The sequence below is a fragment of the Salmo salar genome, chromosome ssa11, assembly GCF_905237065.1.
Source record: "Salmo salar chromosome ssa11, Ssal_v3.1, whole genome shotgun sequence".
Lineage (NCBI taxonomy): Eukaryota > Metazoa > Chordata > Actinopteri > Salmoniformes > Salmonidae > Salmo > Salmo salar.
Genome location: NC_059452.1, coordinates 80,841,351 through 80,869,293, shown reverse-complemented (window position 1 = coordinate 80,869,293; position 27,943 = coordinate 80,841,351). Strand labels below are relative to the sequence as shown.

The window sequence follows — 27,943 nt, the reverse complement described above, 5'->3', positions numbered from 1 at the left end:
TTCCCAGTGGCATTCCTTTTGTGTGGCCCTAGTGCACCCTAAACAAATCCATGCCTTTTGCGGCCAGTGGCCGTTGTTCCCTTCTCCTTGAGTGCTCCGTGCTCCGAAGCACCTCTCACTCACATGGCTCTCCATCACATGATCGGGTCTTTGTCACAGGCAACAAGTGAAGACAGACATTTCGGGGATGCAACTGTGCGCGTCCTTATCCAATTCCGAGGTACATATTGAAGATATTGGAAGAACTGTCCACATTTACTTTTCGTCTGCCAACAAGATGAGTAGGCCTAACAAACAGCAAAAGCACCAGCCAATGTCAATACCCCATAGTAAAAAAGTTGACCTATTCTGTACGATAAATACATTTACCAAACATAGTCTGGGACAGTTGTGGGATGCGATAAATCCCAAATTAATACAACCACTAGCAATGAGGCTGATGCAACAGATCAGAACGTTTAGCTTAAATTGTAATAAACTATTTGGCTCTTTCTTCACATTATAAGTGCAGCAATGTGCACACTGCAGTAGGCTATGAGCACAAATGTTCCTTTAGCGGGAAAACACCATTAGCAAAAGTGACTGCAAATGCGATTATGCATGTAATGCTTTTATTATAAAGGTGCATTTTTATATGAAAATTATCTTCCCCAAACTTGAAACTTACCTGCTGCTTTTATATGCCTATATCCTTCCTGCCCTGCCTTTCTAAAGTCTTCGAAAGCCAAGTTAACAAACAGATCACTGACCATTTCAAATCCCACCGTACCTTCCCCGCTGTGCAATCTGGTTTTTGAGCTAGTTCACCAACTACTTCTCTGATGGAGTCCAGTGTGTCAAATCGGAGGGCCTGTTGTCCGGACCTCTGGCAGTCTCAATGGGGGTGGCACAGGGTTCAATTCTCGGGCAACTCTTTTCTCTGTATATATCAACGATGTCGCTCTTGCTGCGGGCAATTCCTTGATCCACCTCTACGCAGATGACACCATTCTGTATACATCTGGCCCTTCTTTGGACACTGTGCAAACCTCCAAACGAGCTTCAATGCCATACAACACTCCTTCCGAGGCATCCGACTATTCTTAAATGCTAGTAAAACTAAATGCATGCTCTTCAACCGGTCGCTGCCCGCATCCGCCCGCCCGACTAGCATCACTACTCTGTACGGTTCTGACTTAGAATATGTGGACAACTACAAATACCTAGGTGTCTGGCTAGACTGTAAACTCTCCTTCCAGCCTTCCAGACTCATATTAAGCATCTCCAATCCAAAATTAAATCTAGAATCGGCTTCCTATTTTGCAACAAAGCCTCCTTCACTCACGCTGCCAAACATACCCTCGTAAAACTGACTATCCTACCGATCCTCGACTTTGGCGATGTCATTTACAAAATAGCCTCCAACACTCTACTCAGCAAACTGGATGCAGTCTATCACAGTACAATCTGTTTTGTCACCAAAGCCCCATATACCACCCACCACTGCGACCTGTATGCTCTCGTCGGCTGGCCCTCGCTACATATTCGTCGCCAAACCCACTGGCTCCAGGGCATCTATAAGTCTTTGCTAGGTAAAGCTCCGCCTTATCTCAGCTCACTGATCACCATAGCAACACCCACCCGTAGCACGCACTCCAGCAGGTATATCTCACTGGTCATCCCCAAAGCCAACACCTCATTTGGTCATCTTTCCTTCCAGTTCTCTGCTGCCAATGACTGGAACGAACTGCAAAGATCTCTGAAGCTGGAGACTCATATCTCCCTCACTAGCTTTAAGCACCAGCTGTCAGAGCAGCTCACAGATCACTGCACCTGTACATAGCCCATCTGTAAACAGCCCATCTATCTACCTACCTCATTCCCATTCTGTATTTATTTATTTATCTTGCTCCTTTGCACCCCAGTATCTCTACTTGCACATTCATCTTCTGCACATCTACCATTCCAGTGTTTAATTGCAATATTGTAATTACTTCGCCACTATGGCCTATTTATTGCCTTAACTCCCTTATCTTACCTCATTTGCAGTCACTGTTTTCTTTTGTTCTAAAGTATTATTGAGTGTATGCTTTGTTTATTCCATGTGTAACTCTGTGTTGTTGTATGAGTCAAATTGCTATGCTTTATCTTGGCCAGGTCGCAGTTGCAAATGAGAACTTGTTCTCAACTAGCCTACCTGGTTAAATAAAGGTGAAATAAAAAAATCGAATAAAAAATATGTCCCTCACTAACTTTAAGCATCAGCTATCTGAGCAGCTTACCGATCGCTGCAGCTGTACACAGCCCATCTGTAAATAGCCCATCCATCTACCTACCTCATCCCCATATTGTTTTTATTAACTTTTTTTGCTCTTTTCACACCAGTATTTCTACTTGCACATCATCATCTGCACATCTATCACTCCAGTGTTAATTTGCTAAATTGTAATTACTTCGCTACTATGGCCTATTTATTGCCTTACCTCCTTACTCCATTTGCACACACTATATATAGATGTTCTATTGTGTTATTGACTGTACGTTTGTTTATTCCATGTGTAACTCCGTGTTGTTGCTTTTTGTCGCACTGCTTTGCTTTATCTTGGCCAGGTCGCAGTTGTAAATGAGAACTTGTTCTCAACTGGCCTACCTGGTTAAATAAAGGTGAAATAAATAATACATAAAAAAAATATGCCATTTAGGTTCTACACCCCTTGTAAAGCGGATTAACATGCATCATTTTAACCTGTCTGGGTTAGGGGGCAGTATTTTCACGGCCGGATGAAAAACGTACCCAATTTAAACAGGTTACTACTCTGGCCCAGAAACTAGAATATGGATATTATTAGTAGATGTGGATAGAAAACACTCTGAACTTTCTAAAACTGTTTGAATGGTGTCTGTGAGTATAACAGAACTCATATGGCAGGCAAAAACCTGAGAAAATTCCAAGCAGGAAGTGGAAAGTCTGAGAATTGTAATTCTTCTTTTGATTCTCTATCGAAACTACATTTACATTTACATTTACGTCATTTAGCAGACGCTCTTATCCAGAGCGACTTACAAATTGGTGCATTCACCTTATGATATCCAGTGCAACAACCACGTTACAATAGTACATCTATATCTTTTTTGGGGGGGAGGGTGGGTGGGTTAGAAGGATTACTTAATCCTATCCCAACTACAGTGTCTGTGGGGGACGTTGCACTTCCTACGGCTTCCATTGGCTGTCTAAAGCCTTCAGAAAGTGGTTTGAGCATTTTCATGTCACTGGGCAGATAATAGGACCTCAGTTTCTGAGTGGACTGCCTGGCAACAAAGGGATTGGATATGCTCGGTCCCTCCTTCTTTTTCTTCTTGAATGAATATGCTATTGTCCGGTTGGAATATTATCGCAATTTTACGTTAAAAATACCATAAAGATTGATTTTAAACAGCATTTGACATGCTTCTAAGTACGGTAATGGAACATTTTTACTTTTCGTCTCTCGTTCCGCACTCGCGCGTTATGCCTTTGGATAAGTGATCTGTAAGCACGAACAAAACGGAGGTATTTGTACATAAATATGGATTATTTCGAACAAAAACAAAATTTATTGTGGAAGTAGCAGTCCTGTGAGTGCATTCTGATGAAGATCAGCAAAGGTAAGGGCATATTTCTAATACTAATTCTGAGTTTAGGTTGCCCCGAACTTGGCGAGTGTCTGAATAGCTCACCGTGATGGCTGAGCTATGTACTCAGAATATTGAAAAATGTGCTTTCTCCGTAAAGCTATTTTAAAATCTGACACAGCGTTTGCATCCAGGGGTAGTCTATCTATAATTATTAAAATAATTGTTATATATTTTGTCAACCTTTATGATGAGTATTTTTGTAAATTGATGTGCACATTCACCGGCCATTTTGGTGGGAATGCATTTTCTGAACATCACGCGCCAATGCAAAATGCTGTTTTTGGATATAAATATTAACTTTATCGAACAAAACATACATGTATTGTGTAACATAATGTCCTAGGAGTGTCATCTGATGAAGATCGTCAAAGGTTAGTGCTTCATTTAGCTGTGTTTTGGGTTTTATTGACACATGTCCTTGCTTGGAAAATGGCTGTGTGATTATTTTTGTCTATGTACTCTCCTAACATAATCTAATGTTTTGCTTTCGCTGTAAAGCCTTTTTGAAATCGGACAATGTGGTTAGATTAACGAGAAGTTTATCTTTAAAATAGTGTAAAATAGTTGTATGTTTGAGAAAGTTGAATTATGACATTTTGTTGTTTTTGAATTTTCCGCCCTGATATTTCACTGGCTGTGTCCCGCAGGTGGGACGCTGGCGTCGCACCTAGCCCATAGAAGTTAAGAAGTTATTTTGCTACTTTAGTTGTGATATAAACCTTATCAAAACATATAGGCATATGGGCTAGGCTACTTGAGGTGTGCGAATATGATTAAAAAAAGTTGCAAAAAAAGGCATTGTTTGTTGCCTTACGCTTGGCATCATTCACAAGTGATAATATTTCATTCACAAGTGATAGGCTAATATTGTCACCCATCAAACTATTCTTGATTTCATCTTGTCTTTACATACACTAAAGAATATATGTGTGAAGTATGTGTGTTTGGATTTAGAATGGACCATTGTCATGCATCTGTATCGAAACAGGGGCTGGGGAAAAATACATGTCATCTATGCACAGAAATAGCGAATGGAGGACGCTTTTCCCGTGCTTCATTTTCATGCCAGTCAGGTAGGCTATACTCCTGTTGTAAAGATAAGCAATGTGCTTAATATGAGGAAAGTTGAGAAATAAATATAGTAGGCCTAGCCTATAGAAAGCTGATGGGATCTTCCTCTTTTTAATAGAGGCCATCACTCTGTTTTTTCTCGCAATGCATAGCCTATAGAAATGTTGAACAACATGAGCAGATGGGCTCTCATTAACCTGTTGGGGCTAGGGGGCAGTATTTGCATGGCCGGATAAAAAACGTACCCGATTTAAACTGGTTACTACTCTTGCCCAGAAACGAGAATATGCATATAATTAGTAGATTTGGATAGAAAACACTCTAAAGTTTCTAAAACTGTTTGAATGGTGTCTGTGAGTATAACATAACTCATATGGCAGGCCAAAACCTGAGAAGATTCCATACAGGAAGTGCCCTGTCTGACAATTTGTTCTCCTTCTGTGGCATCTCTATCGAAAATACAGCATCTCTGCTGTAACGTGACATTTTCTAAGGCTTCCATTGGCTCTCAGAAGGCGCCAGAAAGTGTAATGGGGTGTCTGCAGTCTCTGGGCTAAGTACAGCAGCTCTGTTTGTTACTGGTCAGGCTGAGGACAGTGACACTGGAGATGCGCGTTCATGAAAATTCTCCATGTTTTTCTTTCAGCCTTTGAATGAATACAACGTCACCCGGTTGGAATATTATCGCTATTTTACGAGACAAATCGCATAAAAATTGATTTTAAACAGCGTTTGACATGCTTCGAAGTACGGTAATGGAATATTTTGAATTTTTTGTCACGAAATGTGCTCGCGCGTCACCCTTCCGATAGTTACCTGAACGCATGAACAAAACGGCGCTATTTGGATATAACTATGGATTATTTGGAACCAAAACAACATTTGTTGTTGAAGTAGAAGTCCTGGGAGTGCATTCTGATGAAGAACAGCAAAGGTAATCCAATTTTTCTTATAGTAAATCTGAGTTTGGTGAGGGCCAAACTTGGTGGGTGTCAAATTAGCTAGCGGTGATGGCCGGGCTATGTACTCAGAATATTGCAAAATGTGCTTTTGCCGAAAGGCTATTTTAAAATCTGACACCGCGATTGCATAACCTGTTAGGGCTAGGGGGCAGCATTTGCACGTCTGGATAAAAAAAATGTACCCGATTTAATCTGGTTACTAATCCTACCCAGTAACTACAGTATGCATATACTTATTATATATGGATAGAAAACACTCTAAAGTTTCTAAAACTGTTTGAATGGTGTCTGTGAGTATAACAGAACTCATTTGGCAGGCAAAACCCTGAGACATTTTCTGACAGGAAGTGGATACCTGATGTGTTGTATTACCTTTAAACCTATCCCATTGAAAAGCACAGGGGCTGAGGAATATTTTGGCACTTCCTATTGCTTCCACTAGATGTCACCAGCCTTTACAAAGTGTTTTGAGTCTTCTGGAGGGAGATCTGACCGAACAAGAGCCATGGAACGATGATGTCCCATTAGACACCTGGCGCGAGTTCATGTTGGGTACCCTCGTTCCAATACGTTATAAAAGAGTATGCATTCGTCCACCTTGAATATTATTCATGTTCTGGTTAAAAAAGGCCCTAATGATTTATGCTATACAACGTTTGACATGTTTGAACGAACGTAAATATATTTTTTCCCCTCGTTCATGACGAGAAGTCCGGCTGGCTTAGATCATGTGCTAACAAGACGGAGATTTTTGGACATAAATGATGAGCTTTTTTGAACAAAACTACATTCGTTATGGACCTGTGATACCTGGAAGTGACATCTGATGAAGAGAATCAAAGGTAATGGATTATTTACATAGTATTTTCGATTTTAGATCTCCCCAACATGACGTCTAGTCTGTATCGCAACGCGTATTTTTCTGGGCGCAGTGCTCAGATTATTGCAAAGTGTGATTTCCCAGTAAGGTTATTTTTAAATCTGGCAAGTTGATTGCGTTCAAGAAATTCTTTAAATGACAATATAATATTTTACCAATGTTTTCTAATTTTAATTATTTAATTTGTGACGCTGACTTGACTGCCGGTTATTGGAGGGAAACGATTTCCTCAACATCAATGCCATAGTAAAACGCTGTTTTTGGATATAAATATGAACTTGATAGAACTAAAAATGCATGCATTGTCTAACATAATGTCCTAGGAGTGTCATCTGATGGAGATTGTAAAAGGTTAGTGCATCATTTTAGCTGGTTTTATGGTTTTGGTGACCCTGTCTTTGAATCGACAAAACATTACACACAACTCTTGTAAATGTACTGTCCTAACATACTCTAAATTTATGCTTTCGCCGTAAAACCTTTTTGAAATCGTAAAACGTGGTTAGATTAAGGAGATGTTTATCTTTGAAAGGGTGTAAAATAGTTGTATGTTTGAAAAATTTGAATTTTGACATTTATTTGGATTCAAATTTGCCGCTCTTGAAATGCACCTGCTGTTGATGGAGTGCACCACGGGTGGCACGCTAGCGTCCCACCTAGCCCATAGAGGATAAAGGAGTTCTGTATCTCTAATTCTTAAAATAATTGTTATGTATTTTGTGAACGTTAATCGTGAGTAATTTAGTAAATTCACTGGAAGTTTGCGGTGGGTATGCTAGTTCTGAACATCACATGCTAATGTAAAAAGCTGGTTTTTGATATAAATATGAACTTGATTGAACAAAACATGCATGTATTGTATAACATAATGTCCTAGGAGTGTCATCTGATGAAGATCATCAAAGGTTAGTGCTGCATTTAGCTGTGGTTTTGGTTTTTGTGACATATATGCTTGCTTTGAAAATGGCTGTGTGATTATTTTTGGCAGGGTACTCTCCTGACATAATCTAATGTTTTGCTTTCACTGTAAAGCCTTTTTGAAATCACACAATGTGGTTAGATTAACCTCTATGGGCTAGGTGGGACACTTGTGTCCCACCTACTCAACAGCCAGTGTAATCCCGTGGCGCGATATTCAAATACCTTAGAAATGCTATTACTTCAATTTCTCAAACATATGACTATTTTACACCATTTTAAAGACAAGACTCTCGTTAATCTAACCACACTGTCCGATTTCAAAAAGGCTTTACAACGAAAGCAAAACATTAGATTATGTCACCAGAGTACCCAGCCAGAAATAATCAGACACCCATTTTTCAAGCTAGCATATAATGTCACATAAACCCAAACCACAGCTAAATGCAGCACTAACCTTTGATGATCTTCATCAGATGACACCCCTAGGACATTATGTTATACAATACATGCATGTTTTGTTCAATCAAGTTCATATTTATATCAAAAAACAGCTTTTTACATTAGCATGTGACTAGCATGTGACTAGCATTCCCACCGAACACTTCCGGTGAATTTACTAAATTACTCACGATAAACGTTCACAAAAAACATAACAATTATTTTAAGAATTATAGATACAGAACTCCTCTATGCACTCGCTATGTCCGATTTTAAAATAGCTTTTCGGTGAAAGCGCATTTTGCAATATTCTCAGTAGATAGCCCGGCATCACAGGGCTAGCTATTTAGACACCCAGCAAGTTTAGCACTCACCAAAGTCAGATTTACTATAAGAAAAATGTTATTACCTTTGCTGTTCTTCGTCAGAATGCATTCCCAGGACTTCTACTTCAATAACAAATGTTGGTTTGGTCCCAAATAATCCATAGTTATATCCAAATAGCGGCGTTTTTTTCGTGCGTTCAAGACACTATCTGAAGGGTAAATAAGGGTCAAGCGCCCGACGCGTTTCGTGACAAAAAAAATTCTAAATATTCCATTACCGTACTTCGAAGCATGTCAACCGCTGTTTAAAATCAATTTTTATGCCATTTTTCTCATAAAAAAGCGATAATATTCCGACCGGGAGTGGTGGTTTTCGTTCAAAGAGAGAGAAAGTAAAAACATCTCGTGCCCTCGTGCACGAGCCCCAGTCTGATGGTCCTCTGACAGGCCACTATCCAAACTCGCTAATGTGTTTCAGCCAGGGGCTGCCTCGATATCATTCAGCTTTTTCCCGGGTTCTGAGAGCCTATGGGAGCCGTAGGAAGTGTCACGTTACAGCAAAGATCCTCAGTCTTCAATAAACAGAGCCAAGATGAACAAGAACTTGTCAGACAGGCCACTTCCTGTAAGGAATCTTCTCAGGTTTTTGCATGCCATATGAGTTCTGTTATACTCACAGACACCATTCAAACAGTTTTAGAAACTTTCGGGTGTTTTCTATCCAAAGCCAATAATTATATGCATATTCTAGTTACTGGGCAGGAGTAGTAACCAGATTAAATCGGGTACGTTTTTTATCCGGCCGTGTAAATACTGCCCCCTATCCCCAACACGTTAACGAGAGTCTTGTCTTTAAAATTGTGTAAAATAGTCATATGTTTGAGAAATTGAAGTTATAGCATTTATGAGGTATTTGTATTTCGCGCCACGCGATCGCACTGGCTGTTGACTAGGTTGCCCAGGGAGGTTAAGTGTATGCCCAGGGAGGTTAAGTGTATTGCCCAGGGAGGTTAAGTGTATGCCCAGGGAGATTAAGTGTATTGCCCAGGGAGTTTAAGTGTATGATTTTCAATTACATCTGCATTGATGTCAGAGTGATTAGGGGGACAATAGAGTGCTGTGTACCAGGTAGTTAGAAAGTTTGGTAGGCTACTTATGACCATCAATAGCATCATAGCTTGAATAAGCCTAATTACCGTGACTAAACGGTCACGTGGAATTTGACTGCCTTCATGAATCGTGACCGCCGGTGTGGCTGTAGTATGGACACCGCAACAGCCCTAGTCATGGCCCCTGGAGGTTTTTTTCTTCTATTTCCCGGTTTGTCCTGGCGGACGTCCCGTGATGGTCACAAAGAAATGTTCTCCCCCCAAAAAAACATTCTAGTCAGAGCACGGGCACCCTAGTTTCATTACACAACACCCCTTGTTACTGTTGTCAAACCTATCAAGGCCCTGATTGGTGAACCACTGATACAGTCACAGGTATTTGTCTTTTGGCAATGCTAGGGGCACCCACTTTTAACATACAGTGTTTAAAACTTATATATTTGACATACATGATTACATTGTGTATATTTAGTAACACAGTAATTATTATTTAACATGTCATCACCTGGGATATGAGCTCACAACCTCTTGGTTCACGGCATTCCAATCTACCTGCTACGCCGTCATACCTGTATCAATTACTAATTTCACCTGTAAGCCTATTCCTACTCTTTGCACTTCAAAGTAAATCTCAGCTCTGTTAAAAAGAAACTGAAGAAAAACAATTCTATTTATCATAGTGATTCAGGAGTAACATTAAAACAGAATAATATGCCGCACTAACATTAGAAAACTATACTGAAAACCCAAACTCAAATTCCTGAAATAAGTCAATTCAATACATTTGAGATTAGTCAGATTAACTGATAACTAAGTGCAGATGGCACTTTTTTGCTAAGTGATGAGATGTATTATAATGAATGTGTAGGGGACTACTGAAATTCTACAGAAAGATCAGCATACCCCAAATCCAGAGGTTGTGAATTCAAGTCTCAGGGTCAAAATGAAATGACGGTACTAAATGATCATGTCAAATGTAATCATATTGTCATTGATTAAAGCTTTCTACACTATTTTAGCTGCACAGCGTACTACTTACATTAAAACCCCCATACCACTTCATTGCTTTATTTATCACGTCCTAAAAACGTCAAATAATATAAAGGTCCCCCAAAGAACGTTCCCTTTGGACCATCACGCAACGTCCTAAGTACAAGTAAAATGAAAGTCCTGAGAACATCCTAAAATGGTCTTGACATGGTCCTCAGTGACGTCCTGGGAATGTACAGGGAACTAGACTAAGGTCCCCCAGAATACATTCCCCTGGGAACATTACACAATGTTCTTAGAACATTCTCAGAACATTAGTGGGATAATGTCGCGCCAAAACCCTTAAGGGACCTAAAGGGAATGTTGCTGATTGTCCTCAGGACGTCCCCTGTTTTCTGGGTATACAGTATGTGATTCTTTGAGGAGTGAATGCGAGCGTCCATGCAGGTGTGCGTGTATGCCTGCATGTGTGCACGTAAGTAAGCAAATTTGAGCATTTTCACTCTCTAATGAAGTGCTGTATCCCTCTCCTGAGTCCTGGAGATTACATATTCTCCTCTGGATGTGGAGACATATGTGTATGAGTATGATAAAGCCCCAGGGAGATAGATGGACAAGATTAAAGCCTTAATGCTATGCAGTCGTATGTTGTGTAATGAACAGAAGGGAAGAAGGAGAAACATATGTTTGACCTGCCTGCTTGTAATGAGATTGTTGGTATATTAGGGTTGTGTGCGTGTGTGTTTGTGTCCATTCCCCAGGGCTGTTGAGAGATCACGCTATCATTTCAGCTGAGCAGGGAGACTTGGGGAGACTATGAATCGCATTACATGCAGCAGAAACACACACATACACTCTACGACCCTGACCAGAGAAGACTCACGCTACCATTACTGCACAGCGCAGATACCAGGGAGGAACAATCTAATTAGACTTTATTACATTACACTACTCACATTCATACATGCAGCACACACAAACACACACACACACACACACACTGAACGAGCAGTTAGAAAGGGCAAACATGATACACAAACTTGCACACACACACACACACACACACACACACACACCAGCGGGAGGGTCACGGTCATCACCCCACTCTTCATGTTATCACATGACATAGCACTCAATCAGGGGAACAGAGATTAACTGTCTCACCTCCCTCTATGCCTCTCCCCTGCATTTCTTGTGTGTGTGTGTGTGTGTGTGTGTGTGTGTGTGTGTGTGTGTGTGTGTGTGTGTGTGTGTGTGTGTGTGTGTGTGTGTGTGTGTGTGTGTGTGTGTGTGTGTGTGTGTGACATATGTTTGCAGGGCTGCTGTTAAGGGAGAGCCATCGACTGAAGGATTAGGTTTGACGGGATACTGAGGCTGAATGAATTATATGTTTTGTGATGATGTCTTGCCCCTGTTCGTGTTCGACTTTGTTTTTCTCCAGTGATAATGGCTGGAGAGAGTGGAGCAGACATCCCATCACAAGACCTAAACCACAAGATCTCTGTGTGAGAGCGTGAGTTTGAGAGAATCCATCTACACTACAGTCTCCAGCCATGGGCAGCTCCTCACTTGCATAACAGTTGCTGTTTCCTTCTTCTTACCATTGTGGGAACATATTAAACTGTTCTACATAAAGCTGTTTTTAACCAAAGAGGTTTAGGTAAACATGACAGGCAAGGGCAGCTGATCAGCAACATGTGAAGAGAGAGAGAGAGAGAGAGAGAGAGAGAGAGAGAGAGAGAGAGAGAGAGAGAGAGAGAGAGAGAGAGAGAGAGAGAGAGAGAGAGAGAGAGAGAGAGAGAGAGAGAGAGAGATTTTGCATTAGTAGCATTCGTATAGCATCCCTACTATTTATGTTTGTGTTCAGTACTGTTTCTATAAAGTAATGAAACCAGTGCTTTGGTTTGGGATGATGCTCAGTGTGAGAGAAAGAGGAGGGAGAATGAACAGGAGAGAGAATGTGAAAGTTTGAGAGACGGAGAGAGAGAGAGAGAGAGAGAGGAGAGAGAGATCCATCCTCATTAGAACTCTGAGCCAGCCCTTGTGTCTGCCCTGTAATGTAATTTCCACTGGAGTGCATGGCCCCTCTGAGACACACACAAACACACACACACAAATTGCTTACCTCAGTCATGTGGATGAGATAGAACTTCAGCTCTTCAGCACGATCTGTGGAAGGAACAAACAAATGATTGCATAACATCAATAATTATTGATGTTACAGATGTATAGGTTGCCTACCACCCACACATCCTGGCTCAATACTTTGAGGCATACATCACTAAAGACATGCTGTGTCTCCAGGTCCAGATGAATAGCTTGGATCATCTCAGAGGCCAACCTAGATATCCTATCACCCTGTTTCCACAGTTCCCTCTCAGGACCGCTATATCACTCTCTGGTGACAACTGGAGGTGACAATCTGACAGTGGTGGTGACGCATCCCATGATGAGTGGCCCAGTCCTGCCCACAGGACTGATATGAGGAGGTGTGAGGAGGGTGAGAGAGGGAGGAGGAAAAGGGGAGCTTGCGCTGTGTGTGTGTGTGTGTGTGTGTGTGTGTGTGTGTGTGTGTGTGTGTGTGTGTGTGTGTGTGTGTGTGTGTGTGTGTGTGTGTGTGTGTGTGTGTGTGTGTGTGTGTGTGTGTGTGTGTGTGTGTGTGCGTTTGTGTGTTTTCTAATAACCTTGTCTCTCCCTGAAGATCAAACTGAAAAAGAGCTTTGCCCCAGACTAAGGTTTATGATTAACTTTGGTCAAGGAAAGACAGGAGTAATCCATTCCCTACCTCCATCCATCCAGTTCTTTATTCACTCCATCTGCTCTGGGAAAGAGAAATGGCTGCCAAGAGGGGCTAATAAAGATCCGTAATAAAGATCCGTAAGCCTTGACAGTTTTCGGCATTACCTCTCCCACCCACCACACCTATACACAGCCAGGTTGCTCAAGATCCAAGGCGAAATCCAACGTCCGTCCAGGTACCCATGACATCGGGGATGACTTAAAAAAACGTCCACTAGGGGCAACGCTGAGAACTATTATCATCAGTTAGGATTGCGGTTTGCATTGCAGTTTGCATTGCGGTTTCCATTGCGGTTTGCATTGCGGTTTGCATTGCGGTTTGCATTGCGGTTTGCTAAGGCATTGCGGACGGGGATGGTAGAAAGGCGTGAACCGCAAGCTCCTGCTCCGAGTGTCAAGTGTCCAATCCCAGTGCTAGGCACTTGTTTTTTTGTTTTGTTTTTTTAACCCTATCCCAAACCATAACCCTGTACCTTAACCATTCTGAATCAATGCATTAACTTAACCTTCCTTTTGAATTGAGACTGAGAGATCTTTGACTATACAAACTGTGCGTGTGTGCGTGCGTGTGTGTGTGAGAGCTGAGTGCGCATCTGTGCGACTGTAGTTGTGTGTGTCCCAGTCCTTGTGTCTTCCCTAATGGAATGAGACAGGCTGTGATGGTGTGCGATGGGCCCACCTGCCTTACTGTCTGCTCCTCTCTAACTCCAGGCCGTCAACCTGTCTGCCACAGTGACAGCAATGTCCAACAAGGAGGAAACTGCAGCAGGATACTGCCTATGGCCTTACTAAGTCTGTGTGTGTGTGTGTGTGTGTGTGTGTGTGTGTGTGTGTGTGTGTGTGTGTGTGTGTGTGTGTGTGTGTGTGTGTGTAGGTCAGAGAGATAAGGAAGGGCACTAGCCGTGGCAGACACTATTCTATTGTCATTTGCCAGGGGAGATTCCAGACAGAGATATATTGAACCAATATAGATTCTGCTGTGCAGCATTGTACCCCATAGGAACACTGACCACATGAACACATTCTACCCTTGACACTACTGGTGTGACGCAAAAATACTTGTTTACAGTTCTATTTATGTTGGTTAACAGTTTAGAATAGCAGTGAGGCACCTCTGGGGTTTGTGGTATACATAACACGTCTAAGGACTGTATACAGGCAAGAACATCCCTTAGCTGTGGTATATTGGCCAATACCACAGCCCCAATATACCACATTCCATCAGGCCATATTGCTTAATTACAACTATACTATTACTATACTGGTACAATACTGTTACGATCACTCTAATTACTGCAATAATGAGTATCCACATTGGTCAACCATAAATAATGCCACTGTTAAATGCATTCTTTACACGAATAGCCAACAGTAGAAAGAAGTTGAATGTATTTTCTGACTGACTATGACAAATACATCCATTAAGGAGTAATCGTAAAGGGTTATTGATTTGACATGAGTCACGGTCTACAGACCTGTCAAGATATTGAACAAAAACACATTTCTGATCCTACGCCAACGTTAGCATCACAGCTTCAGCACAATATTTACTGACTAAGGAACATGTTCTATAAAATAGCAAGACATTCAAGATTTCCTGACGACCAACGACCTCCAATTCTCCCTACATACATGTCCATACAGTTTACAGTTATTTCATCTAAATCTCTCCCACCATCACAACTCATCTCATAACTTAGGCAGTAATGTTTTTGTGACACTGTAAATGTACTGTATATCAAATTAGTATTTCAAAAACAAACTGCTTAATCTTCATTGAACACTTCCATGGACAGACTCTGTATCACTGGGATAACCCTCGGGGGCAGCCGAAGGAGATTGAGAGAAGTGAAATGAAAATCTTACAAACACACATTTGTCAGGTTGACGCCCAAGAATACTGCATCTCCTCACTGCAATCTCAAATTCGCGGAACCAGATCAGAATGCTTGTGATTCTCACAACTCAACAGCAGAGGTCAGTCTTCCATTTGTTTTGACAGATGCAGGAGAGTCGTCTGAGGAACATCAAGACATCTATTGCACCCAAGGAAATGGATCACAGCATTTATGGCCAATGACAGCCTGATACTACTGTGGTGATTGGTGATACTAGGACTATTCTAGTCATACTTTAACAAAGTATAACTTGTAAACCTTAATGAAGCCTTCATAGCCTTTATAAGGCCTCGAAAGATGCTATAGATACTATATAGGGTGACGTAACAGGACCTTTTTATGTGATGTTTTCCAAATTACAAATGTTTTGCTTGATGTCCCTATGCTCTACACGTACACCCAACAGTGTGCATGGATGTAGTTTGTGTCTGTTGTGGTGCACTGGTCTCTCTTAGTGCGTTCTGTCCATTCCACGCTCCACACCCTTGTCTCTATGGGAGATGACAGGGTCACAGGAAACCCCCTGTCCCATTGCCACCTCTCACACACACACACACACACACACACACACACACACACACACACACACACACACACACACACACACACACACACACACACCACCCTCGTTGGAATAAACACAGTCCCCAGAGCCTATTTCCTGAGTGGCCTACTGTACTAAAATAACAATGACAGGTGGGGTGGAGATGCACCCTCCTTGTACACCCCCCTTCCCAAACACACACCCCTCCCAACCCCCTGATGACTTCCTAATCCGCTGTCGTGGAGGTGCACCACAGTGCAGAGAGTGACCCAGCTGAGAAGGAAGGATAGAAGGATATACCTCTATATCCCCCTTCTGTGCTCTGGGTCTCAGGGGCCAGGACATTAGCAAATGTAATGCAATGCAATGTAATGTAAAACATTGTCATCTGTGGGTGTCACGTCCTGACCATAGTGAGTGGTTATTTTCTATGGTGGAGTAGGTCAGGGCGTGACAGGGGGTGTTTGTCTGTTTTTGTATGTCTATGTTCAGTTTCTAGTTTTGCATTTCTATGTTGTGTTGTTTGGCATGACCTCCAATTAGAGGCAGCAGGTTGTCGTTGTCTCTAATTGGAGGTCCTATTTAAGTTGATGTTTGTTTTACATGTGTTTGTGGGTGATTATTCATTGTGAGTGTATTTGATCCTCCTGCGTCACGGTTTGTTGTTTTGTGTATATTTTGAAGTGTTTAATTGTTGCATTCGGTTTCACTGGTTAAATAAATATGTGGAACTACGAAAACGCTGCATCTTGGTCCGCTCCTTCTAACAGCTGTGACAGAATCACCCACCAAAGAAGGACCAAGCAGCGTGGTAAGGAGCAGCAGAAGTATCTGGAGGAATGGACTTGGGAGGAGATTTTGGCAGGTAAAGGACCCTGGAGGCAGGCTGGGGTGTATCGTCGTCCGAGGGAGGAAATCGAAGCAGCGAAAGAGGAGCGACGATACTACGAGGCTCTATATGCACCGAAAGGCAAGGCTGAGAGGCAGCCCCCCCAAAAAATTAGGGGGGGGCACAAGGGGAGTTGGGCAGAGTCAGGATGGAGTCATGAGACAACTTCCCGTGCTTACTGTGGGGAGCAAGTGATGGAGCAGACACCGTATTTTGCGGTGAAGCTCACTGTGTCGTCAGGGCGCATTCAAAGGCCGGTGCGAACTGTGCCCGCACCCCGCAGTTATCGAGCGGAGTTGAGCATCCAGCCAGGGCGGGTTGTGCAGGCCGTGCACTCCAGACCTCCAGTGCGCCTCCAAGACCCAGTGTACCCAGTGCCTGCTCCGCACACTCTTCCTCCAGTGCGCCACCATAGCCCAGTACGTCCTGTTCCTGCTTTAAGCATGCGGTCCGCAGTGTGTCTCCCCAGTCTGGTGAGACCAGTTCAAGCGCCCCGTAGGAAGCCTCTAGTGATGGTCAATGGTCCGACGTCTCCAGCAATAATCCATGGCATGAAGCCTCCAGTGATGATCCATGGCACCGAGCCTGTAGTGTTAATCCATGGCATGAAGCCTCCAGTGATGACCCATGGCCCGGAGCCTGTAGGGATGATCCATGGCACAAAGCCTCCAGTGATAATCCATGGCCTGGAGCCTCCAGTGATGATCCATGGCACAAAGCCTCCAGTGATTATCCATGATGCGGAACCAGTAGTGATGATCCATGGCACAGAGCCTGCAGCGACGGTCCCCAGTCCGGAACCTACAGAGACGCTCTTCAGTCCGGAGCCTCCAGCGACACTCTTCAGTCCGGAGCCTCTAGGGACGCTTCTCAGCCCGGAGCCTTCAGCGACGCTCCCCAGTCCGGAGCCTCCAGCGACGCCTCCCAGTCCGGAGCCTCCAGCGACGCCTCCCAGTCCGGAGCCTCCAGCGACGCCTCCCAGTCCGGATCCTCCAGCGACACTCTTCAGTCCGGAGCCTCTAGGGACGCTTCTCAGCCCGGAGCCTTCAGCGACGCTCCCCAGTCCGGAGCCTCCAGCGACGCCTCCCAGTCCGGAGCCTCCAGCGACGCCTCCCAGTCCGGAGCCTCCAGCGACGCCTCCCAGTCCGGATCCTCCAGCGACGGTCTGCAGCCCTGAGTCTCCAGCGACAGTCTCCAGTGACGGTCTGCAGCCCCGAGTCTCCAGCGACGGTCTGCAGCGACGGTCTGCAGCCCCGAGTCTCCAGCGACGGTCTGCAGCCCTGAGTCTCCAGCGACAGTCTCCTGTGACGGTCTGCAGCCCCGAGTCTCCAGCGACGGTCTGCAGCGACGGTCTGCAGCCCCGAGTCTCCAGCGACGGTCTGCAGCGACGGTCTGCAGCCCCGAGTCTCAAGCAGCGGCCTGCAGCCCAGAGCCTTCAGTGGCGGCCTGCAGCCCAGAGCCTTCAGCGGCGGCCTGCAGCCCAGAGCCTACAATGGCGGCCTGCAGCCCAGAGTTTTCAGCGGCGGTTGGTGGTCCGAAGCGATCGGGGATCCATGGTCTGGTTCCTCCGGACATACAGAAGCGGGGGGATCAGCGGCAGTGGAGGTACCACGCCCGGAACCAAAGCCGCCGACATAGACAGTTGTCACACACCCTACCCTCCCTTTGTGTTGTGTTGTGTTGTCTTTTTAGGCGCGGTCGGAGTCCCCACCTTTGGGGGGGGTACTGTCACGTCCTGACCATAGTGAGTGGTTATTTTCTATGGTGGAGTAGGTCAGAGCGAGACAGGGGGTGTTTGTCTGTTTTTGTATGTCTAAGTGTTTAATTGTTGCATTCGGTTTCACTGGTTAAATAAATATGTGGAACTACGAAAACACTGCATCTTGGTCCGCTCCTTCTAACAGCTGTGACAGTGGGGTTAAATACATATGCTAACCTCTCCCTACCCTGACCATTAGCTCACTTCATATGTCACAGAAGGTGGCCATATACTGGACTGTTGAATGGTAGAACTTTTTTAATATTATATTTCGGAGGGAATAAGCAAAATGGAAAGGATAGAGAGACAGAAAGAAAGGGGGATGGGAGTTTTATAAACATTTCCTTTGCATCTTTCGTAGAAATCCATTAGCTGTGTGTGCTGTGACCATCTTCAAAATTCAAACCAGTCCTCCATGAAAGCAATTCAGTTTGTCCTTCTGTTACAGTTAATCTGTGTCCAGGAAATGGCACCTTTGCGTGTAGTTCATTCCCTTCAAATAAGGTCTGGATTATTTACTGTTATTATTATTTACCATTCCAGGTTAACAAGCTAACCATTAAGCTACATCTGATATAATGGTTTCAATGTTATGGTATGTAATGGTCTTCAATTATAATAGACCCAAACACACACTGGTGGTAATGGTATTGGGTAGGGTTTAATGGTAAACGTCACTAATCACACTACAGAGCCGTTTTCTAATAATCTTATTGAAAAATAGGACTGGCATGCAATAGTTTACAATTATACTGAACTAAAATATAAACGCAACATGTAAAGTGTTAGTCCCATGTTTCATGAGCTGAAATAAAATATCCCAGAAATGTTCCATGCGCACAAAAAGCTTATTTCACTCAATTGTTTGGCACAAATTTGTTTCCATCCCTGTTAGTGAGCATTTCTCCTTTGCCAAGATAATCCAAACACCTGACAGGTGTGGCATATCAAGAAGTTGATAAAACAGCATGATCATTACACAGTTGCACCTTGTGCTGGGTACAATAAAATGTGTAATTTTGAAACACAAAGTCACAGATGTCTCAAGTTTTGAGGGAGCGTGACTGCAGGAATGTTCACCAGAGCTGTTGATAGAGAATTTAATGTTCATTTCTCTATCATAAACCAACTCCAACATCGTTTTAGAGAATTTGACAGTACATACAATCGCAGACCATGTGTAACCATGCCAGCCCAGGACCTCCACATCCGGCTTCTTCACCTGCGGGATCATCTGAGACCAGCCACCCGGACAGCTGATGGAACTGTGGGTTTTCACAACTGAAGAATTTCAGCACAAACTGTCAGAATCCCTCTCAGGGAAGCTCAACTGCATGCTCGTTGTCTTCACCAGGGATGTGACCTGACTGCAGTTCGGCGTCATAACTGACTTCAGTGGGAAAATGCTCACCTTCGATGGCCACTGGCACGCTGGAGAAGTGTGCTCTTCACGGATTAATCCCGTTTTCAATGGCAGACAGCGTGTATGGCGTCGTGTGAGCAAGCGGTTTGCTGATGTCAATGTTGTGAACGGAGTGCCACATGGTGGCAGTGGGGCTATGGTATGGGCAGGCATAAGCTAAGGACAACGAACATAATTGCATTTTATCGAACGCAATTTGAATGCACAGAGATACCGTGACGAGATCCTGAGACCCAATTGTCGTGCAATTCATCCGCCGCCATCACGTCATGTTTTGGCATGATAATGCACGGCCCTATGACGCAATAATCTGTAAACAATTCCTGGAAGCTGAAAATGTCCCAGTTCTTCCATGGCCTGCACACTCACCAGACATGTCACCCATTGAGCATGTTTGGGATGCACTGGATTGACGTGTACGACAGTTTGTTTCAGTTCCCGCCAATATCCAACAACTTCACACAGCCATTGAAGAGGAGTGGGAAAACATTCAACAGGCCACAATCAACAGCGTGATCAACTCTATGCAAAGGAGATGTGTTGAGCTGCATGAGGCAAATGGTGGTCACACCAGATACTGACTGGTTTTCTGATCCACGTCCCTACCATTTATTTTAAGGTATCTGTGATCAACAGATACATATCTGTATTCCCAGTCATTTGAAATCCATAGATTAGGGCCTAATGAATGTATTTAAATTGATGCATTTAGTAATATGAACTGTAACTCAGTAAAATCTTTGAAATTGTTGCATGTTGCGTTTATATTTTTGTTCAGTGTATATTATTTTATTAGGGTTGCTACAACATTTTAGTCCCTAGCCTATTTCTCCATCAAAATGTGGGCCTTATAGGGAAAATCTTCATGTGAGAATTGCACCATTAGGATAGCCCTCTCAGAGAGCTGCCACTTGTTGGACTATTCAAGGAGAGTTGGGTTGAAGAATTTGTTTGCAAAGAGAAGGACAAACTAGATTGCTTTCATGAAGGACGGACTTGAATTGTGAGGATGACCCAGGGGACAATGACTGCCCCCTCTCATTGAAGCCACGGAAGTTCAAGGCCGACCACGATTTTGCAGGCATTGTTTGCAGAAAACATGATCCCCCCCCATTATAGTGAAAAATTATATCTTTCTTGGTCAATCTTTTTGTAAATAAGCAAAACATGATGAAGACAATCATGGTACCAATAATTGCCTCTAATACACCAGATGTACATCCTTGAAGCGATTATTTTAAAATCAATCACAGAAGAATTCATAGGGATAATTTAGTAGCTAATGGCAGCCTGCAGTACCCCGGCCGGCCTTCAACTTGAGCTTTTCAATGAGAGGTTGCAGCACTGAGATAGCCTGCAACATCACTTCCTAGAGTAGCTCAACTGTGCATGTTATGTCTTCATGAGACGCCATGTTAACCAACTTCATTTGGCTTCAATGTGCTATTGAGTCTTCACATAGGAATGAATGGTGTCACGTGATCGATAGCTTTGTCCATTCATATATGCAGTCATTGGGATGACCACACAATTTATTTTCATAATGAGCAAAATCTATGGGTTTTCTACCCAACGTTGCTAAGGACCTACTGTAATCTATTTAATAAACACAAGAGACCAGTGAAATGGATAAATGAGTCTGGCAGTATAGCAGGAACAGCAGCATCTCATGGCCAAAACCTGATATTTTCACACTACTTTATGGTAAATAATGCAAGTGGCTTCAATTACAAATTTCCTGCAATTCTACACATTTTGTAATGACTTATGCCATGGTAATATGATATATGGGTGAGAGTGACAAAGAAAAGTTCAGATAGTGTCACGCTGTGACCTAGGAGAGCTGTGTTTTCTCTGTTTAGTTAGGTCAGGGTGTGATAGGTGGGTGGGCATTCTATGTTTTGTTTTTCTATGTTTTGGCCGGGTATGGTTTCCAATCAGAGGCAGCTGTCTATCGTTGTCTCTGATTGGAAGCCATACTTAGGCAGCCTGTTTTTCCCTTTGTTTTCGTGGGTAGTTGTTTTCTGTTTTGTTAAATGTAACCTGACAGAACTGTCGGCTGTCATTTTGTAAAGTGTTCGATTTTTCATTAAACTTAAAGATGAGCACTCAACATGCTGCGCCTTGGTCCCCTTCATATGACTACCGTTACAGATAGCTAGACTAACTAGTCTAATTTACCAATCTAAAAAGGTTTAGCTGACATGGGCTAATTGAGTGACTGTCAGTGACTGACACATAACAAAGGGAAAAATGCTGACGACCACCAAATTTTGAAGTGGCACCTCGTGTATTCTAATAATCTAACACCTCAACAGTAACTTCAAACACTGACGGATTATTGTTATTAAATATTTTTTATTTAATAAATGAGGTCCGGACCTCGGTGTCCTCATAGGTAGCTATGTGTGAGATGTGTGAGATGTCTGGAGGTGAAAGAAACACACACCTGTTTAGGAGAGGTGCTGGCTAGCGGAGTAGAACACCTGTTTAGGAGAGGTGCTGGCTAGCGGAGTAGAACACCTGTTTAGGAGAGGTGCTGGCTAGTGGAGTAGAACACCTGTTTAGGAGAGGTGCTGGCTAGCGGAGTAGAACACCTGTTTAGGAGAGGTGCTGGCTAGCGGAGTAGAACACCTGTTTAGGAGAGGTGCTGGCTAGCGGAGTAGAACACCTGTTTAGGCGAGGTGCTGGCTAGCGGAGTAGAACACCTGTTTAGGCAAGGTGCTGGCTAGCGGAGTAGAACACCTGTTTAGGCAAGGTGCTGGCTAGAAGAGTAGAACACCTGTTTAGGCAAGGTGCTGGCTAGAGGAGTAGAACACCTGTTTAGGCAAGGTGCTGGCTAGAGGAGTAGAACACCTGTTTAGGCAAGGTGCTGGCTAGAGGAGTAGAACACCTGTTTAGGCAAGGTGCTGGCTAGAGGAGTAGAACACCTGTTTAGGCAAGGTGCTGGCTAGAGGAGTAGAACACCTGTTTAGGCAAGGTGCTGGCTAGCGGAGTAGAACACCTGTTTAGGAGAGGTGCTGGCTAGAGGAGTAGAACACCTGTTTAGGAGAGGTGCTGGCTAGAGGAGTAGAACACCTGTTTAGGCAAGGTGCTGGCTAGAGGAGTAGAACACCTGTTTAGGAGAGGTGCTGGCTAGCGGAGTAGAACACCTGTTTAGGAGAGGTGCTGGCTAGAGGAGTAGAACACCTGTTTAGGAGAGGTGCTGGCTAGCGGAGTAGAACACCTGTTTAGGAGAGGTGCTGGCTAGAGGAGTAGAACACCTGTTTAGGAGAGGTGCTGGCTAGAGGAGTAGAACACCTGTTTAGGAGAGGTGCTGGCTAGCGGAGTAGAACACCTGTTTAGGAGAGGTGCTGGCTAGAGGAGTAGAACACCTGTTTAGGAGAGGTGCTGGCTAGAGGAGTAGAACACCTGTTTAGGAGAGGTGCTGGCTAGAGGAGTAGAACACCTGTTTAGGAGAGGTGCTGGCTAGAGGAGTAGAACACCTGTTTAGGAGAGGTGCTGGCTAGAGGAGTAGAACAGCTGTTTAGGAGAGGTGCTGGCTAGAGGAGTAGAACACCTGTTTAGGAGAGGTGCTGGCTAGAGGAGTAGAACAGCTGTTTAGGAGAGGTGCTGGCTAGAGGAGTAGAACACCTGTTTAGGAGAGGTGCTGGCTAGAGGAGTAGAACACTTGAAAAAGAAAAGGAGAGCCTCACGCTAGGAGCTCAGATGCAATAATTTAATAACCAACGACAGACAAGCTGTCTTCATCAGGGTATAATGACAAACACTTCGGGTCACCAATTTATATAGTTTGGAAGGACACACAGGTATCTGTAATCATGGCTGGGTGGGGCTTGATGTCATTGGTTGGTTAACAGATATAAATAGAACATGTAAAAAACATGAATGGATAACATTTTGGCTACATGGGCCTACAAACATTTACAATGAATAGCAAAATCACAAAAACCACAAGAATGGCTTCAGATCAAAGCCTACGTTGAGATCGAAGGTTGGTTGGTTATGTCGAAACGTTTGTTATTCAATTATTGCATCTGAGCTCCTAGAATGTGAGGCTCTCCTTTTCTTTTTCACATGTGTGAGAAGTGCCATATTTAATGACATATGAGCCTCACGTCCCCTCAGGCAAGGATGGAGGAAAACAGCGTGGATGAAGAGATAGAAGAGGCAGATTTGGAGAAAAAGAGAGCGGAGAGAGAGAGAGAAATATGAGAGAGACAGAGATAGAGAGAGAGAGGGGGGGAGTAGAGGAAGAGCAGATATTAAAGAGAGCTGAGGGTGAGACATAAAAAGCGATAGATGGGCTTTCTAAAGTGCGTCGCAGAACCTCCAGTATATAGTTGCAGTGATGGAGCAGGACCGAACACAGAGACCTGAGAATATTGTGATTCAGTTTGGGCTCCACACTGTCCAACCACAGCTGATCAGTATGACAGGACTGTCTGCCACCTGATCCCTGGGTATGTCAACAGATCTCACTTTTGCGTGCATATGAATGTATCTGCACACACACACACACACACACACACACACACACACACACACACACACACACACACACACACACACACACACACACACACACACACACACACAGAGGCCCTCACTAGTACCCAGCCAGGTCTGGCCTACTGTAACCCCAGCCCTCTCCATATCCTCTCTACATTATACACACAAGCATTTACAGTAAGAGGTATTTATTTGACTTGTAGTGCTTTGTTATACTGTGGGTCAAACTATTCTATGAGAGGTACCAACTCAGTGGAATGTTTATATAGCTGAGAAACAGAAAGACAAAGATCCGGGGTTTGGCTCACATTCAGCCTAAATATCCCACTGGAAGACTAACACTACTACTGAGCGACAGAAATAACATGGCATTTGTTAATTTAGATGACTGTACATACACTACATTGCCAAAAATATGTGGACACTCCTTTAAATTTGTGGATTTGGCTATTTCAGCTACACCCATTGCTGCCAGGTGTATAAAACCAAGCACACGGCCATGCGATCTCCATAGACACATTGGCAGTAGAATGGCCTTACTGGGAGCTCAGTGACTTTCAACATGGCAACGTCATAGGATGCAACCTTTTCAACAAGTCAGTTTGTCCACTTTTTTGCTAACTAGCGTTAGAGCAATTTACTGGAAGTCTAGTGTGACTGCTAGTAGATACCATAGACTTTCAGGCATTGTGCTAATGCTAGTTAGCATTATCTCTAACTTCCTTCATACTGGATGCAGAGACATAAAAATGGTATCCATGAGTCCATCTGACTGTGGGGAAGTAGATAAAGGGCTTCATTGCCAAAATCCCGAAGTATCCCTTTAAGTCTACGAAGGGGTCAGGTCAACAAGGTTAGGCCTATGGGGTTGATACATTGGCCGTTGAAGCTGAACAGGGTAATAAAGGGGTTAAAGAAGTTGGAATCATGTCCAATAGCATCAGGGCCAGGTCTAAGGGTTGTGTGTAAGGGTTGAAACACTGACCGTCCTGTAGCCGTAGTTGTCTGAGGAATAGAGGGTTCTGTAGGACGTTACATCTTCCTGGTTCATCCTCTCTGGTCACAAGCATCAGGTCTGTATAGATGAACACTGTCACCTAAAAAGAAAGAAAGAGAGGGGGGAGAGACTGAGTTAAACCTAGCTGAAAATATCTTCCTGCTAAAACTCGACATCACAGCACTGTGCATACATTGCAAAACAGTTTACATAGGCGCACAACACACATTTACTCTTTTGCCAAACACACACACACACACACACACACACACACACACACACACACACACACACACACACACACACACACACACACACACACACACACACACACACACTTGCTCAAATCTGCCCTTCTATGTCAGAATCCTCTAAATTGTACACACTTTCCACTCAAAATACATGATCATCTTGATAGTCTTTTAAAATGCTTGATAGATGATCATCTTGATAGATAATCTGGTTGGTGGAGGACTTGTCACCCTGTCATGTCAGAGTAGTTGTGTATCTGCTAACATAGAGAAATATGAAAGTACAACCATGAGTCCATGATTCCTTGCGGTTGAAGCATTTTAAAGCACCTGAATAGACCGACAGTACCAATTATAGCTGGTACATGTTTAGAGGGTAGGGGATTGTGGAGGGTGGGGGTAAAGGAACGGGGGGGCTTGCGTGTGAAAGAAGAGAAGGGCAGGACACACACACTGCCTTCCCAAACTGCTTTCCTTCCTGGCCATAGGATGTGTGTGTTTCGGGTTGTGCTGTGTAAAGGGTGTATTTTTGGCAGAGGTACTTCTCTGTCTCTTGCATGTCAGTGGATGGGCCAAACAATGAGGCAGGCAGGAGAGAGAGACAGCCATTGTTAAGCCTAAGCAGACTGGGTGACCCGTCCTCTAGCCCCTTATACCCTACTGTCATGTTCCAGGTCTCAGTGGTCCCAACTAAACACAGTAGCTTCTATTAGATATGCGTGTTACTTTCTCACCATGTGAGCACATGCAAATACAGTACGCATGGAATTCACAGGAGGTTGGTGGCACCTTAATTGGGGAGGACGGGCTGGTCGTAATGGCTGGAGGGGAATAAATGAAATGCTATCAAATACATGAAACATATGGTTTCCATGTGTTTGATGGCATCCCTTTTGCTCCGTTTCAGCCATTATTATGAGACGTCCACCCATCAGCAGCCTCCACTAATGGAATTGTATGTGTATACGTTGCAAATACGTTGTGTGGATGACTGTGTGTGTGTGTGTGTGTGTGTGTGTGTGTCAGTCTCATGTAGTTTCATCTATCAGCAGCAGTCCACAGCATTAAACAAACAACACACTCAGTAAATCCCTTCTGGGCAACACCAAGGAAGCTACAGCAAAGGTCTCGCATCAAACGCATCAACACTGCACAGCAATGTGTGTGTAGGCTATGTGTGGGCGGTATGTGTGTGTGTGTTCAGTGCACGTGGTTTCTATGCAGATCGAGAGGATGCTGAGGGTCTTGATGTTGTGTGTGTGTGTGTGTGTGTGTGTGTGTGTGTGTGTGTGTGTGTGTGTGTGTGTGTGTGTGTGTGTGTGTGTGTGTGTGTGTGTGTGTGTGTGTGTGTGCACGCATGGGTGCCTATAGAAAGCCAACATCCCCATGAACTTTTTTTTCACATTTTGCTGCCTTAAAATGTAATCTAAAAAGGGATTAAATGATAGTTTTTCCTTACAGATCTACATAACCTATTCCACATTTTAAAAGTGAAAGAAAGTTATAGAACATTCCCAATAAAACTTGGTGGAAGCACCTTTGGCAGCAGTTACAGCTGTGAGCCATTTGGAATATGATTATACCAACTTTGCACAACACTTAGGGCAACATATATCCATTGTTTTGGTCACAATTGCTCAAACTCATTCAATTTGTTTGGCAATCATTGATGAACAGCAATATTCAAACCTTATCTCTGATTTTCTAGCAAATTTAAGTCAGGACTGAGACTAGACCACTCAGGAACACTCAACACCTACTGGAAAGCCATTCTGGTGTGTCTTTGGCATTGACATTTGTGTAATTGTCTCACTGAAAAAGAAAACCTACCCCTGGGATAGAGTTTTCAGAAGACTGAGGCGGGTTTTCCTCTAACTTTTGATCTGAGCTTTGCCCCTTTCATATTTATTTGGATCCTGACAAACTCCCCAGTCCCTGCTGATTACAAGCATACCTATAACATGATGCTGGCACCACAATTACAAAAATCTAATTTAATCCTGTATTAGATCAAATTTTAAGGCAGCAAAATGTGAAAAAAGTTCAAAGGGTTGTAGACTTTCTATAGGCACTGTATGTGTGTGTGTATCTGTGTGCATGCATATGTGTGTATTTCAGTGTGTAGGTGTCTGTGTGTGTGGGGGAGTGTGTGTGTGCCCAAAGCGAGTGTACAGTAGGCAATGCATCACGAAGGTAAAAGCTGTAATAACACAGATTATTTACAGATTACTTATTGAAACAGGGCCAATCTGCAGAGATGTCTGGCCCCACATTGACTATCTACAGCACAAACACGGACTGTTAAATATTTGTCCTCTTTTATTAAGCCCCAGCCAGCGCCCGCAATTACCAGCTCTGACGCTCAGAGCCAAGACCAGGGTTTGGAACCAAAATTGTTTCCAATTGTTTCGTTCTGAACAGAACCAATTATTTTTTCCGTTCCATTCCACTGTTCCGACCTGCAAAATAAAATTATGAATCGGTTCAAACCCCCAAAAAGTAACGGTTTATATGGCTCCT

General features: G+C 43.6%; 1 protein-coding gene across 4 annotated transcripts in view; it reads right to left on the bottom strand.

Annotated features, from left to right (window-relative positions):
- The window catches only part of LOC106563272 (regulator of G-protein signaling 3), a 199,267-nt gene that overhangs the window by 122,447 nt on the left and 48,877 nt on the right, over nt 1–27,943 (bottom strand). For all 4 annotated transcript variants that reach the window (XM_014128717.2, XM_014128719.2, XM_014128718.2 and 1 more), the window contains 2 exons: nt 25,161–25,272; nt 12,477–12,520 (listed from right to left, as the gene is read on the bottom strand). In XM_014128717.2, coding sequence (XP_013984192.2) covers nt 12,477–12,520; nt 25,161–25,272 — 156 coding nt within the window. The remainder of the gene's footprint in view (nt 1–12,476; nt 12,521–25,160; nt 25,273–27,943) is intronic.